This window comes from Pinus tabuliformis, chromosome J (assembly GCF_031772625.1).
Source record: "Pinus tabuliformis cultivar Carrire ecotype Pingquan chromosome J, CPIR1, whole genome shotgun sequence".
NCBI classification, from domain to species: domain Eukaryota; kingdom Viridiplantae; phylum Streptophyta; class Pinopsida; order Pinales; family Pinaceae; genus Pinus; species Pinus tabuliformis.
This window is the reverse complement of record NC_142295.1, coordinates 694,941,161-694,956,288: the sequence shown is the minus strand read 5'-3', so window position 1 is coordinate 694,956,288 and position 15,128 is coordinate 694,941,161. Positions and strand designations below refer to the sequence as shown.

The following is a 15,128-nucleotide window of genomic DNA, read 5'->3' as shown; positions in this document are numbered from 1 at the left end:
CAGACATATGGATCAGCGGATGGAGTTCTCCCTAGTTGATACGGAGTGTTAAAATTGGCAACTAGGGCCAAACTCCATGTGGGTCATCTTATTAATGGCAGCTGATATTTTTCTTGGATCCCTCTCATCGAGAGGTGTAGGATTGATCTAAAGATCATCCGATTTCGATAAGTATTCATGGAGATATGAATTTATTTGTGTTATGGGACAATTCGTCAAGGTTGGCCAGCAACCAAATAAACCCCACTTGTGCTCAACGTTTTAGTATAAATAGAGGTGTCTTGAAAGTCATTTGGGCACACATCCTCTTGGTGATCTCTTCCTCTCCACTTGTCTTTGTGCTTTGGTGGGAGGAGAGATCTAAAGAGGATACACTGCCCTAGAGGATGCCCTAGATCCTAACGCTATCATGGAGGAGATTTTAACGCAATGAAGAAAGGGTTTTACGCAGCAAGTCAAGGTGCCCCTGACGCAGTTGAAGGGAGGAACACCTAGCCACAGTTGAAGGGGATCTAGCCATGCCCTAGCTGCAGCAAAAGAGGGTCTAATGCACCACTATATTCGCAGTTAAAGGAGGCTCCTATACGTTGTATAAAGGAGGCTGAACCGAGATCTAGAAGAAGGCCCTAATCCGCAGTTAGGAAAGGTCCTAATACGTTGTCCAAGAGATACTAATACGCAGTCATAATTCACTGTCAAGAGAGCCCTAAATCCGCAGTAATAAAGAGCCTAAAGCCGCATTCTATGAAGACCTAATACGCAGCAAAGGAAGAAGATTTAGCAGCAAATTTGAGAAGTCATAATCTGCAGCCACTAACTGACCCTAGGCCACAACAAAGGTGCCCTAAACGCAACAAGAATAATTCTGATAACAGCATGAAAGAAGGTTGTTCCTAGGCATGGGTTTAGGCATCGTTTTGTCTGCGTTTTCTTCTTGTAGGAGGGTCAAGTTAGAGCAGCTCTAGATCAGGTTTGTTGGAGGAACAAGTATAATGTTTTCGCTGCCTGGAAGCTACAGGAAGACTGTGTGTTAGGCCGCAGGCCATAACACCACAGTCAAGGTTTGTTTATGAATGTTTGAGGCTTATTTATATGCCCAGATCAGCAGGTTATCCCAGGAGCTGTCCTAGGCTGTTTTGATCACTGTTGGAGAACTGCTTGGTGCCCTAACCAGTCATCATGATGGCAGCTGCAAACTATCATTGACTGAGTCCAATTTCATGAAGCAGAGACAGCTAGTGCAACAACATGATGATACGGTGTAGCAGCATGATGTGTGCAGCATGCATTTGGATGCAGCATAGTGCAAGCTCAGCATGGTGCAGCATGAGGAGTGCAGATCAATGATGATAGCAGCATTGGGTGCAGATCAGTGATGAGTGCAGCATTGGGTGCAGATCCGTGATGAAGGTAGCTCAGTGATTGGAGCAGCACAGTGATAGGAGCAACAGCATGAAGTGCATAGCATGGTCATTAGGTCCAGCACTGTGATGATGAGTGCAGCATGGTGCAGCACGGTGACGTGCAACATGTGGACGAGATGCAACACAATGATATGTGAAGGAGTCACCTTGGAGAATTAGTTGAAGCAGCATGTCTTCAACTGATCTCATGTAGAAATGAATCTAGAAAGTCGAAGTGTTGACTTATGTTGTAAATGTACTATCTCTCTCTCTCTCTCTCTCTCTCTCTCTCTCTCTCTACTGAACTATTGAAGAACATATAAGAAGAATTGATCAAGGGTTTCCCCACATTGGGGTTTGTCCCTGGCTAGCGCCACATCTTGTGTCCTCTTGTCTTTTGCAATTTATGTTGATGTTCTATCTGCAGTTTACTTTAATGTTGATGTGATTGCTAGTCTGGAAAAGATATTGAGCTAACTATGAAAATTGAAATAAATTGCTCTAAGCATAGAACATACCTAAACTTAACATCCTGCCACTCAGAGGGCACTACCAAATCCCACTTCCCATTATACCAGTGAGATTGAGCAGAAAATCGCAAAAGTGGCTTGTCTGAAAGCCTCTATCATTTAGGCTACGAAGGAAGCCAAGGGACTCTTAGCACAAGTTCGCGATTGGTCAAGCTGCCTTGCACGAAGAAATCAACCGATTTACCCCTCGCATCAACAGGCCAATCCGTTTTTCAACCAAGCCATGGCCTCCAAGGACAAGGTCCAGTGAAAGGATCTTTTGGCACAAGTGGATGCCCTCAAAACCCAAATCCAACAAATCAAGGATGAGTCAAGCAAGGCCAAGCACTTGCACCATGACCTTAAGCCACCAGCACAAGCTCAGCGAGAGACACTACAGCAAATCAACAAGGACATAGACACTCAATGTAATACCCTCTTAATGGCCCACCCTGCCCATCCTACCATCGAATTCACAGCGTAGTTCCTAGATCAAGCGAGCATTCTCACAGCCTCATGGCAGGCGGCTCTCAATGAGTTCACAGGAACCAATCAAGGAGGAGCAGCACAGGAAGAAGCATCGCAACAGTGGGAAGCACCACCAGCACCAGCAAATGATTGACTCAAGGTCGAGGCTTGTTGGGTTCTTCGTTTTGAAAGCTAAGTTGTGACATGTTTTGAAGATTGACCACATTTTGACCGAAGGTAACCATTGGGAAGTCGCGGAGGAGACAGATGGAGAAGGAAGGGACCCGCCAATGACTAGCAGTTGCGGAGGACCGGCCAGGGAAATCAGGACTCGAGCAGTCACAGTCGAGCTGAAAGGAACACTGGCAGTCAAGGAAGTAGACACAGCCAAGCAACAGAGGCAGTTGACAGAGGGAAAAGGTGGAGCATCTGAGGGAGAAGAAGTAATCCAAGCGAGTGCAGGGTTTAAGAAGATCGAAGGGAAAAGCCAGAAGAAGGAGGCAAGGAGTGCACCGAAATGCTCGCAGAGCCTATCAAGCCCTATTCTATCTTATCTTGCTCATGTAATATCTTGTTATGTTAGTTTTTGTTCTATCACTGAGGCCTTTGAGCCCGATGTATTGTTGTAATGTTGTTGAATCTAATGGAAGGAGTTACAGGGTTATATGAGAGTCTTCATGTGTGATTGGATGTGGTCATTTAAAAATTTTATTATGATTGCACATGCACATTATATTTTCTTCTTGAATGCTTGAGCTATCGTGATTTCACCTTTGTTGTTCTAGTTCTCGGTTTATTGAGTGTTGATAGTCTCCATATGGTTTCTCCTAATACTAGATTCTAGCCCCTTAACTAAGTAAGGTCATGGCACGCCTCAAGTGAGATGCCTTATTCTTCCTAGGTAGGGTGAAAATGTTGGCATTAGCTAGACTACAACAGAGCCTTTGTTGGCCCCTGTGCCTGAACCTAGGGTCTCAACTCATACATCATTTTTCTGCCAACATTTCATTTTCATCTTTTTACTTAAATTTTTAACATTACCATGAAATAACTTAGGATGTTTGAGAGTGGCTCCAACCTCATCAAACTTCATATGGAGAAAATAGAATTTCATATCCCATTCAAAATTCAGCAAACTTACCTTTTTTCAAGATTTCAGGATCAATGGGATTGTGGCATTTCATTAGATTATATCATATATGAGGGTATGTATGGCATTTAATCAAGAGCACCAAGCCCTATATGTACCCCAGTGTTGGTGGTGTTGATTGTTGAACTCCTTTGTCATGGCCTTAGCAAAAATGTACCCTTCACTCAAGTCAAAATCATTGATAAAGCATTTTAAGCTTTCTCTACCATATTATAATGCTTGGATTAGGCCATTGCTCAAATCGGGCAATGTTGACTCATATCCCTAGAGAATCGAAGTAGAGGCGAAGGCTAGACAAAAGGAGAGGAATCTAGATTCTAGATGGTTGATGCATCTATATGGTTGATGCTTGAATAATTAATCATTGACATACAATGGATGCCATATCTATCTTGATTTATGTACAAATATATATGCTTTCATATCTTCTACAACTAATTTGGTATTTTGGATTTTTTTAATATAAATGCAAAAAATATAAAAAAATATGTATATATAATAGATGTTTCCAAGACACTTCGCTTCCTAGATTTTTAGAAAATGATGCTTCCGACGCTTTGCTTTCAAAAAATATCCCCGCTTTGTGCAACTTTTCCCATATCATAAGGAAAAAGAGTTAAAACTTAAAATCCATATAAGATAATAATTATATAATAGATAAATGAACAAGTGATATTGATTCATACAATGAACCTTGTGATGTTATACTTATATGCATTGACTAGTTAAGAAGGTGAACAAATGTGTCCCTTAGTTAGATTATGTCCTTAATTATATTATAATTTTTATTATTATTATTGTATTCTATATTCATTTCAATTCATTTTGTAATCAAGTACATCATCACCTTTGGAAAAACACTACCATCAACCACATGCCATCAAGAAAAATTAGAATAAAATTCAAAATGACCAAGGGTCTAATTTGAGGCTAACATCTACCCACTCCATTTTTGACATGTTCAAACCCAATTATTTTTTGCCTTTGGTACTAAGTACTCATTCATCAATCAGCCCACTTAGCACTCTTCTGCCCATAATTTTTCCTTTTTTTCAAAAGAGAAGATGGTGGGACTATGTCTGACCAGCCCTTGACAATTGTCAATCCCCAAAGTTTGATTGTATGGAAGGTGCTATAGCATGTGTTTTATTAAATTCTCACATAAATATTGTGCCTGCTCTCAGTGAACGTGAGAAAAGTATGTGCAAAGTTCAAACCCAAATGCTATATATTTCAAACGTAGGCAAAAAACTCCATGGTAAAATTCCGAGTAAAATCAAGTAATCACTAACATAACATTGCAAAGAAGAGAAATTACCAACTAAAACGGCGTGCTAATGGGTAGCGTCTTAACTCCGGCTTTTTGAACTTGGACGTTGAAATGCTTCGTCGCCAACATATTTGCTGGGGATTGAAATAATCCCAAACCTCCATGATAACAACTTTGACTGAGCCCTATAAGAATTGGCAGTGGAAATTCATTGAACGAACAAGCATTCATAGTTTTCCATGAACCATCTGTAAGCATTCTCAGCAGAGACACAACATCAATACGTAATGAAATGTATATCTCCTTTCCTCAATGAAGATATGCAGAACCAACTGATACAAAACAAAGTTAATGGCATGGATTGAGGAAAAGAAACAAATAAACCAAGTTCATATTCTGTGAAGAAGAAAGCCTCACAAACCATCAGAAGAAACAATGAAATACCTTGTTGTAGAAAGAGCCAGAACAGTTGCCGGCGGGATAATTTCAATGAAGTTACTGAAGAATCACAAAACCCATGCCAAGTACTACAATTTATTACAAAAATAAACGAGTAGAAAGATTATCAGACTATAAGAAAAAATGGCTGCGATTAAGTTATCACAGTGCTTGTAATGGACATACCAAGTTTTGGGTTGTTTTCAGGTGCAAAATGATGTGACAGACAACTGGGTTTTAGAAAGGGGAACGAATGGACAGTAGCAATACATAAATGGTGAGGTAAACGTGCTCAGAGGCTTTTCTTTCGGTGTTTCAAAATCCTATCCTTCTCTTCTTCATGACTAGATAAGCCGACATATTTGAAGCTCGCTATACATTAGAATTTGAAGCAACAAAAGGATTAAATTATTTCAAACGTTTTATTAAGCGAGTCACTTGGATGCAAACATCGTATACCCCTCACAAATATATATAATTTTTTTAATTATTTACTTTACAAACCTACCTACTTCATGTATCTACCGATATATAAAACCTTAATTTGTCGGTATGCTTATTTTTCAATTCTTAATGTTTTTAAAGTGCGCATTATTAGAAGCTTCCCAAATTGAAGATGAATTTATATGGGAAAGAATGTGATGGGAGGTTCTTATACAAATTTGTGTATAAAGTTTTAATTGGATTAGGGTTAATAGAAGTTTAACTAGTTGGAAGATGAATTTATGTGGAAAGAATGTGATGGTAGGTATTTATACCAATTTGTGTATAAAATTTTAATTGGATTAGGTTTGGAAGAAGAGGTTTGATGGGGAAAAAGTTGTAAAAAGGGAAGGTACTGTCAAAATTTATATTGTTTTTTTTGTGTAAGTAAGCTTTGATATTAACAAAAACAAAATATAGTACAAAACTTCTGCTGAAGCATATTACTGGTCGCTAAGCTGCAGGCCTTACCACATGATACCAGAAGAGAACAGAGTGGTTGAAGACTAGAAAAGATATAATAACAGGAAACTGAGAACCGGCACACCACGCAGGGCAGCATATAACAAGAGTAGACAACAGACATAGACAGAGGAAACCTAGACAGATAACATAATAACCTGCTGAGAGGAGGAAAGCAGGGGTGGCAAGCCTCGAGGCAAAAGAAGACCGTTGGGGACGAGGGGTCTGATAGACTGCAAAGTCAAATGCGCTTGAACATCTCCATGACCGGAGTAGATCTTGGCCTGGGCGAATTGCCCTGCTGGTCTCTCGACGGTTCACCCTTCTGCATGTCGGAAGGCTTGTTGTCTTGCCCGATGGTTTGTCATAGAAGCTTTATTAGAACAGTGAGTTTGTTATCCATGGTGTCGACTTGTTGGTGTATCGCGCTTAACTTGAATTCGTTGCTCTCCACCACCGCCATGTGATCATGTGACATGGTTTCTGCAAACTGCTTAAGCTTATGCAGTTGCTCTACGTGTTCACCTTGGATGTCCATTACTTTCGCGAGGAGGGTCTTCATGTGCCAACTTTCCGCTTGAGTTCTTACGAATTGAGTGGCTCGAGTGTTGGGAGTTCCAGGGTCCTGGAGCCAATCAACTTCTTTCCCGATTTGCTGGTCAGAGAGCTTGCTTTCCTCGTCCTGGACAGTGGCTTCTAAGTCAATAATCTTGCGCTTGTTCCGTTGCGAGGTTCGCCTCTCATACATCTCTCTTGCTTGTTGCAGATCGTGGTTGGCGGATTTGTTGCGGCTGCCCTCCCCTGCCATTGTATTTCTAACTTGCCTAGCTTTATCCTGAGCACTGTTTACAGAGTGAGGAGGATTTGTTTTGCTGCACGCTGAGACAATGTTTTTCGTTTGGCCTTTGAGAGTGGTTAAATAACGAATTTCGGGGAGATTTCCGGTGTGTGATCGTTTAACTTTGTGCAACTTGCACGTCAGATCACCATAATTGCTGCGTGATGGAATTTTGGTTGGGTTGTGGAATAATTGAATCCCTTTACGGTCACCGCTCCCTGCTTGCTCCAAGTTGTGCCAAGTGTCCCTTTTCCTTATTATGTTTCGGCGGCTCATATCACCACAGATTATGAACCTGCACAAATCTTTGTCACATGCTTCTGTCATAGTTGCCCTCATCCTGTTTGTCCTTCGCGGCCTGCTGGAAATTAATGGAGCATGTCTAGTCAGCCTGTTCAAGCAATTATGGCATTGGGCTATTCGACCCTCCGGTCGGACTCCTCTGCCGTCACCATATCTAACCGTGAGAGTTGGATGCATTTTCCCCTTAATTGTTGGTTGTCAACCTGCTGCCAACAGCTGTCCCATATTTCGTTGGGGTGTTCAATCCCATGATTTGCCAAGTGGTCAGCAACCGAATTGGCATTTCGCCTTACCGCCTGAAAGATGAGGCCTTTCATTTCTCCTATCAGCTTGGCAATGTTGTCTGTGACCTTGGACAATCGCCAGTGTTTTGTGACTCTGCTGGCTGGCGTTCCCCCGTAGATTTTCTTGGCCACAGTTATGGCTACTTCTGAATCTCCCTCAATTACTGCTTTGCTTGTTTGGTTCATTCGGAGAATCCTTAGCCCTTTTTCCATAGCTGCAAATTCCATTTCATTATTTGTGCCTTCCCCAAGAGCTTTACTGTAGATGTGAAGTATTTCTCCTTCATGATTTCGGATGATTCCTCCAATGCCTGCTGGGCCGGGATTGCCTCTCGAGGCACCGTCAAAGTTTAGCTTTAGAAACCCTTCTGGCGGACGCTTCCAGCCCTTCGGCTCAGTGTTTAGGTTTTGCTGCTGCGCAGTGGATCCCAGTTGTTGTTCGTTGAGCAGGTTGAAGGCATTCAGAATTCGCTGGTCCTCGGCCGAAGGTTGGTTGTCAGGATCTGCCTTGCATTTTACCAAGATTAATTGACGCATGTTTTGGGTTAAGGTGCTTTGCAGGTACTCTATATTTCTGTGCTCACTTTGAAAGATTCTTCGATTTCTTTCTTTCCATATGGTCCAAGTTATGAAGCCGGGTAGGATTTTCCATATGTTGTTGATTCTTACGTTGTTAGAGTATTTGCTTGGCCAATTCATGATGGTATTTTGAATGGATTCCCTATCTCTGTTTGTTTGTTGCAATATAGTTTCCATCCCTTGCCATAGGTGATCAGCCCATTCACAGGTATTGAAAAGATGGTTCATGGTTTCTTCTGCTTGATTGCACATAGGGCATATGGAGGGGCCTTCGAAACCTTTTTTGCGCAGGTTCTCCCATGTGAGAGTTTTTCTCCTCATGGGGAGCCAGAGAAAGGTTTTTATTTTAGGCCAGAACATGGCATCCCATACCTTGTTGCTCCATTGTATCGCCTCCATCTACTCTGAGTGTTCTAGCTGTTCTCTAACCTCTTTGAGAGTGAAGTTACCACTCCCTTTCATACCCCATCTCAGTATGTCGCTTTCTGTGGTCTTTCTGATATTTCGATTGTTTATGTAGTTCAGAAGGTCCTTTGTATTATTGTTTCCTTCAATTGGGTTCTCAGTGTCCTGGAGTGCCCATTCTCTCCATTCCTGGTCGCAGCTGTTAGGATTCCAGTAGTGGTGGACGGTAAATTTTCCCCTGTTCTGGCATTCTCTTTTAAACTCTTCAAGCTCTAGTTTTTCCAGCTTTGGGAGCTGCTGCCAGGCATCTTCCCAGAAGAGGGTCGTTTCCCCATTGCGGATCTCCCAGAAGCTGTGGTCCTGAACTAAGTTGCGGTTTCTTCTAGCTAAATTCCATATTGGAGAACCCTCCGGTGTTTCCTGTATCCTGATTAGGTCCTGTTCGTTGTAGTTAGGAGTGTATTTCTCCTTCCAGTGTCTGGCCCAAGGTAGGTTGGTTTCCTTCAGCCAGCGCCACCACAACTTGGCTCTGCATGTCATATTGATGGTGTGGGGATCAATTAAACTTAAACCCCCTGCTGCTTTCGAAGTGCATAGTTTGTTCCAGGCCACTAGTGCCCATTTCTTTTTCTCAACATTGCCACCCCACAGAAAAGATCTTTGTATAGCTCTAATTTTCTGAAGGATACCGCTAGGAGCCGACATGATGGATAGCAAATACTGCGGGATGGCCTGCAGTATTGCTTTGGTGAGGACTAGTCTCCCAGCAAAGTTAAGAGCCCTGTGAGTCCAATGCTTGCATTTTTTCTCCAGTTTCGCTAAGATTTTTTCCCAGTGAATTTTTAGCCAAGGCTTAGTAGTGAGAGGGGCTCCCAGATACTTAGATGGTAGAGTGCCTTTTCGGAAGCCAAGAATGCTGGAAAGATGGTTCTGGATGGCAGGATGAGTGTTAAAGAAGAAGATAGTCGATTTAGCATGGTTAATCTCCATGCCTGAAGCTTTGCTAAAGAGATTTAGAATGTTTTTGAAGGCCATAGCTTCTTTCACAGTTGGAGTGCCATGCAGCATTGTGTCATCGACAAACTGCTGGTGCGTTGTTGCAGGAATGGAGGGGAAAGGGTGTAAGCCTTTGAGTTTCCTTTCCTCTCTTGCTTTGTGAATGAGCCTGCTGAGCCCTTCCATAAGGATCACAAAAAGGAAAGGGGAGAGAGGGTCTCCTTGTCTAATGCCTCGGGAGGGGGAGAAAGGTGCAGAGGGGGAGCCATTGACCAGAATGGAAAAATTGGTAGATTTAATCAGAGCAAGGATCCATTTGGTCCATTGCTTGTCAAAGCCAAAAGCATTCAGAGTGGCCTCCAGATAATTCCAGTTGACTTTGTCGAAGGCTTTGGAGAGATCTAGCTGCATCAGCATGCCTCGTAGTTTCCTTGTGTGCAGGGTATGAACCATCTCCTGTGCTAAAAGGATGTTGTCTAAGATTTGCCTGCCCTCCACGTAGCCTGACTGCTCTTCTGAGATTAAGTCAGGAAGAATAGGCTTAAGTCTGTTGGCTATAACTTTAGATATGATTTTATATATCACATTGCAGAGAGCTATAGGTCGAAACTTATCAGGGGAGTTGGCTTCTTCTTCCTTAGGAATTAGTGCAAGGAAAGTGGAGTTCAGGGATTTGAGAATGGAGCCGGAACGTCTGGAGTCTTCGACAACTTCCCATACCTCTGTTTTAATAGTTGGCCAGCAAGCTTTGTAGAAGTTGATTGTAAAACCATCAGGCCCCGGTGCCTTATCATTTGGCATACTCTTGACCGCGTCTTCCACCTCCTCCATCGAGACCTTTCTTAGCAGAGCAGAGTTTTGCTCAGAGGTTATGATGTGGGGTATAGCTTGGGTTAGTTCCTCTATGGCCTCTGATCTTTCTTCCTGCGTTTCCTGAGCTATATGCTTGAAGTGCCTGGTGAGCAGTGTTGATATTTCCTTGTGATTTTGAAGAGTTTCCCCTGCTTCATTGTTGAGCCTAAGGATTTTGTTTGCCCCCCTGTAGTCCAGCGTCGATCTATGAAAAAACTTTGTATTTTGTTCTCCCTCCTTTAGCCATTGGATCCTTGATTTTTGTTTCCACAATGTCTCTTCCTATTGGCAACGGAGTTGCCATTGCTGCATCAGTACCTTCTCGTGTTCTTTTGAGTCTTCTCTATAGTTCCCTGAAGCCCATTCTTTATGAATTAGATTTAACTTACCTTTGATGATGTTCTTTTCCTGGAAGTTGTTTCCAAACTCGGCTGCATTCCAATCTTTAATTCTGTTTTTGATGTGTTTTAGTTTGCTTTGGAGCTTGAACATTTTGGTTTCTCTTAAATCTAATGGTTCACACCAGCATTCCTTCAGCAAGTTTGCAAAGTCGGGATGAGTTAACTAGAACTTTTCAAATCTGAAGGGCTTATTTCTAGGGGTGCATAGGAAGGCTGCTTCCAAAGCTATTGGCCAGTGATCTGATCCTCCACTAGGAAGAATGTCAGAGTCCATTGTTATTCCTTCGAGTAAGATACTTTCCGAGATCATAAATCTATCCAGACGGGAGGCAATCCTATTGGTTCCTCCTCTCCTGTTGTTCCAAGTGTAGGAACCATTTTTGGGAAGGATGTCTACTAGATTTGTTACACAGCAATTTGTCACCGTTTGTCACCATCCCTGTTATCCCTCACCCGCATACTGGAGGACTCATTCCGGGACCTGTGAGAAGTGACATGACCTGAAACCACTTGCATCATATTCCTCTTAGTATGAGCTTCATTTGCCCTGAAGACATCTCTTGCAAAATCCTCATGAAAACAACTCTTTTTACATTAGCGCGGGTTCACAGTTCACTGCCCGCGCAAATGAGGGAAATCCTCTCTAAAGGGCGCGCCATTGGCGCTCTGTCCCAGAGTCGCACTCGCGCCAACCGAATTGAGTAAAGTTTTCAACGACCAAACTCCCGAAGGTTCTCTTCAACCCATTCACCAACTGAATCTATGTTGAGCTAGGATGGTTTGGCTTCGAATCTCCATAGAAGGGAAAGTGGTTTGCCACCTTTCATGGAAGTTTCCAAGTGATAAAGCCAATCCCATGAATAATGTGATTGATCCTATCTCTTTCCCTCTCTATCTATAAAAGCTTGCCTCTATGCCCTGAGCAAGCTAGTCACAATAGTTAGAATTACAATAGTTCCAGGAGTTTAAGAGTTTGAAGCTACAAGAGCCTTCTTTGCACTCATAAGGCCAAATCTAAGTAAGGAGATTCTTGTCACCCAAAGAGAGAGAGGCTTGTCCCTCATCCCAACAAGCTTTGCAAGACTTGTGTAGCTGACTACCCAGCCAAAGGAGGATTTGACGTCAGAACAATGGTTGTATCCTTCTTTGTTATTTATTAATAATAGATGACTATCATTATGGTTCCACTCTCAGTGTCTCATGTTTGATGTTGAGTTATATCTTTTCTGACTGATATATATTTGCATCTACTAGATTTTACGCTTGTTTTCGTGTTGTTCTTTGCGTGTGCAGGTATCCTATCACGGAGATTGTGCGGATCGTGACCGGCCAAGGCAAAGGAACGAGGGCGACATCTCTTCGACGAACACTAGCGTTGGAATCCAAGTAGGTTCTCATCATCTACTTTGTATTAGCAGTTAGGAACTTGCGTGATAGCATTGTGTGATTGTTGCTAGACCCGGTCTGGGCTAGTAGGGATCGTCTCTGTCCGCAGAGAGGATTTACCTCAACAACAATTTGGCGACTCCACTGGGGAGATCTTGTTGTTTGATTTGTAAACTTTAGAAGGAGCCTGAAGCACGGCCAGGTAGCCTTCGAAATGTTATTGCTTTGCATTAGCGAAGTAGATCAACGCCACTTCAGTCAATCTCCGGTTTGGTTTACAAACTAAACAACTTGGAGTTTGTCTTGTCTCTTTGGTTTTTCTTGTTTTGATTGCTTAGATAGCTTTCTGGGTAAAATTTCTTGTTGTTTCTTGCTTCCTGGTTTGCCTAGATACTGTTCTCAAGCCCTGGGTCACCTGCTTTTGTTTTGATTCAAGTTAACTTGATTAGCGCACTTTTTAGCCTAACAGTCGCGCTATTGGCGCAAGTTGCTCAAAGACAACCCACGCCAATCCTATAAAGGCCCGAGTTGCAGCCTGACAATCGCTCCAGGCCTGTCAACTTTTCAAGTTCGCTTGTCCTTAAGCCCTCTGAGCTTGGATTTGTGTCTAGCTATCTTTTTTCAATTACTGGAGTGTGTTTGATCCTGATTTGACTGGTTTTAGACCTTCATCATTCGGGTGTTTGCCTTTTTCTATCGGTTTCACATCTTAGCCCTAGGGCATCTAGTGGCTTTGTGCGTCGAGCCTCCCGGAGGTGTTTTGTGTTCTCTGATCGTCCGGTCAACATTGTGGTTATTCCTTTGCATTCGCTCAGTAGTTGTCAAAGTTTTTTTGTTATTCAAGTGATTTGTTTCTTTATCGCTTGGGTTTCACTTGGCTTCGTTTGAGCTTGGATCACATAGCTCATAAGAGGCCTTTGTATTTTCTTTTTGGTTTGAAGGACTGTTTTGGTGTTTTTGGGATCCGTTTGTGTTCTCATTGAGTGAAATTGGTCTTTTTTGTCTCTCAAAATTCATTTTGTGCACTTTGCCATTGAAAAGGAAAACGAATCATCTTTGTTGCGTTACATTAGTTAATTGAAAGTATAAGCTTTTCATTGATTTAGTGATTTAAAACAAAAGAAAAGTTTCGTTTGTTTGTCATTAGCTGCATCAAAGTGATTCGTGCTTGTTTATGGTCATTTTGTTTGAAAAGATCCTTAACTCTCTTGTAGTTAGCATTCATCGAACGAAATGATATTCTTTGGCATGTAGTTTGCATTTAGGAGATTGTGAGAGATTACATACGGTAGGACCTAAAACTGAAACTTAACCAAAGATCAACCATAAAATGAACTGAATGAACTTAAAAACGCATTGGAACATAGCGCTCACTAAGTAGAGGTCTAGGCTAGAGACGTGCTCCGGCGTCGTTAAACCTAGTCACTGTTGTTTCACACTATGGTTGGGTGATTCCTCCTTTTGTGACTCGATAGTGGTCTAGCACGGACTTGAGCTCCCACGTACTGTCGCGTATATAGGGGAGACTCCACTAGGTTATCATCCTTGATCCATAGGAAGCCGTGTCTGCCGCCTTACAGCCCGTAACACACCGAACACAGCATTCGGGAAGATTGACTGCAATACGGAAAGTCCTTGGTTTTCATATGATTGCCAAGGTGTATAAGCAGTTTTACGGATTGTCTGGTAAACCCTTTGCCTAGTCTCTCCAGAGTAGTCACTTTTGATCCTTTTCGGACTCCTTAAAAGAAAAGGCTCACTTGAGTAGTTTGTCACTTCGGGCTCATAAAACATTCGAAGGCGACTAGAGCCACCTTTTTGTCCTTTTCTCGACTCTTAAAACATGAAAAGGTCAAGTTGTGTCTTTGCGTCTTAAAATTAATTTGGCCACGATAAACATTACCTGGTTAGATCTTGTGTGCGTTAGTTTGAGTAGGGTCTTTTATCGTTAGACTCCCTTAGGTTTGTTTGAAGTTTGTCATCCTGGCTGAACCGTCGACTCCCGTTCCAAGTGATCAAGGCTCTCCATCTTCCGTTGCTCCTGAGGTACCGGTTGTGAGTGATACTCTTCCTGTTATCCCGAGTATCCAACCGATCAACTCTCGCGCTCCGGAAGACGAGGGTTACGAAGTTCATTGGAACCCCATCTGGGAGCCTGACGACGACGATATTCCTGTTACCCCACCTGGTGTTTCGTCTTCAATGTCTACCTCCCACATGGATGAGACATCTCCTAGCATGAGTGAGACACCTGTGGTGTCGAATATCGACACTCCCATCCCAGCTACTTCTCCACTCCCCCCACGCTATCAGTCGTTGAGGGATAGGGTAGCTGCCAGGACTTCTGCTTCGACCATGTGGGATCCTCATGTTACTCCCACCACGGGACCTTTTGTTTCACAACCCCATACTACACCTGTTACTTCAGTTCCGACAAATCCAACTGTTTGTGTAGCACATTCAACTCCGGTCGTTAGTGCCGTAACAACGTCTTCATCTTTGAACACTGGTGTTGGTCCCCATCACGGTCAAGTGAGTAGTGGCCAGCCGGAACTCTCGCCTAGAGTTGTCCACCCTGCACAAAGTGCTCCACCCTCTTCTGGTCCTGTTCCAGGAGGAGGGTCGTATGATGCTTCTGGACAACCTGTTCGGGATCCGAATGCACAGGGTCCGTTATTTTACTATGATTCTACCGGTCAATACCTTCAACTATCTCAACCCTTGCCTACTCAACCTATGGTTGAGGTTTCGGTACCGTTATCCATTACTTGGGACCCTAGCACTCACTCTTTCCATGGAGGCCAAGCAATACCTGGACAGCTTCAAGGACCACCTAATCAAGGCCAGCCATCTTATCTGCAAACCCCCCAGGGGCAGCAATATTATGGCCAGTCTTACCCA

At 42.9% G+C, this 15,128-nt stretch overlaps 1 protein-coding gene across 8 annotated transcripts in view; it reads right to left on the bottom strand.

The window, feature by feature from the left end:
- RNEE/G (RNAse E/G-like protein) overlaps positions 1-5,649 on the bottom strand; it is a 424,083-nt gene extending 418,434 nt beyond the window's left edge. For 2 of the 8 annotated variants that reach the window (XM_089378340.1, XM_089378342.1), the window contains exons 1-3: positions 5,425-5,649; positions 5,245-5,298; positions 4,849-5,048 (exon numbers count right to left, since the gene is read on the bottom strand). In XM_089378340.1, coding sequence (XP_089234466.1) covers positions 4,849-4,964 — 116 coding nt within the window. In that variant the 5' untranslated portion in view covers positions 4,965-5,048; positions 5,245-5,298; positions 5,425-5,649. Of the gene's footprint in view, positions 1-4,848; positions 5,133-5,244; positions 5,328-5,424 lie in introns of all 8 variants that reach the window. The other 6 variants (XM_089378334.1, XM_089378339.1, XM_089378337.1 and 3 more) reach the window with 5 other exon arrangements.
- Positions 5,650-15,128: the final 9,479 nt, after the last annotated feature.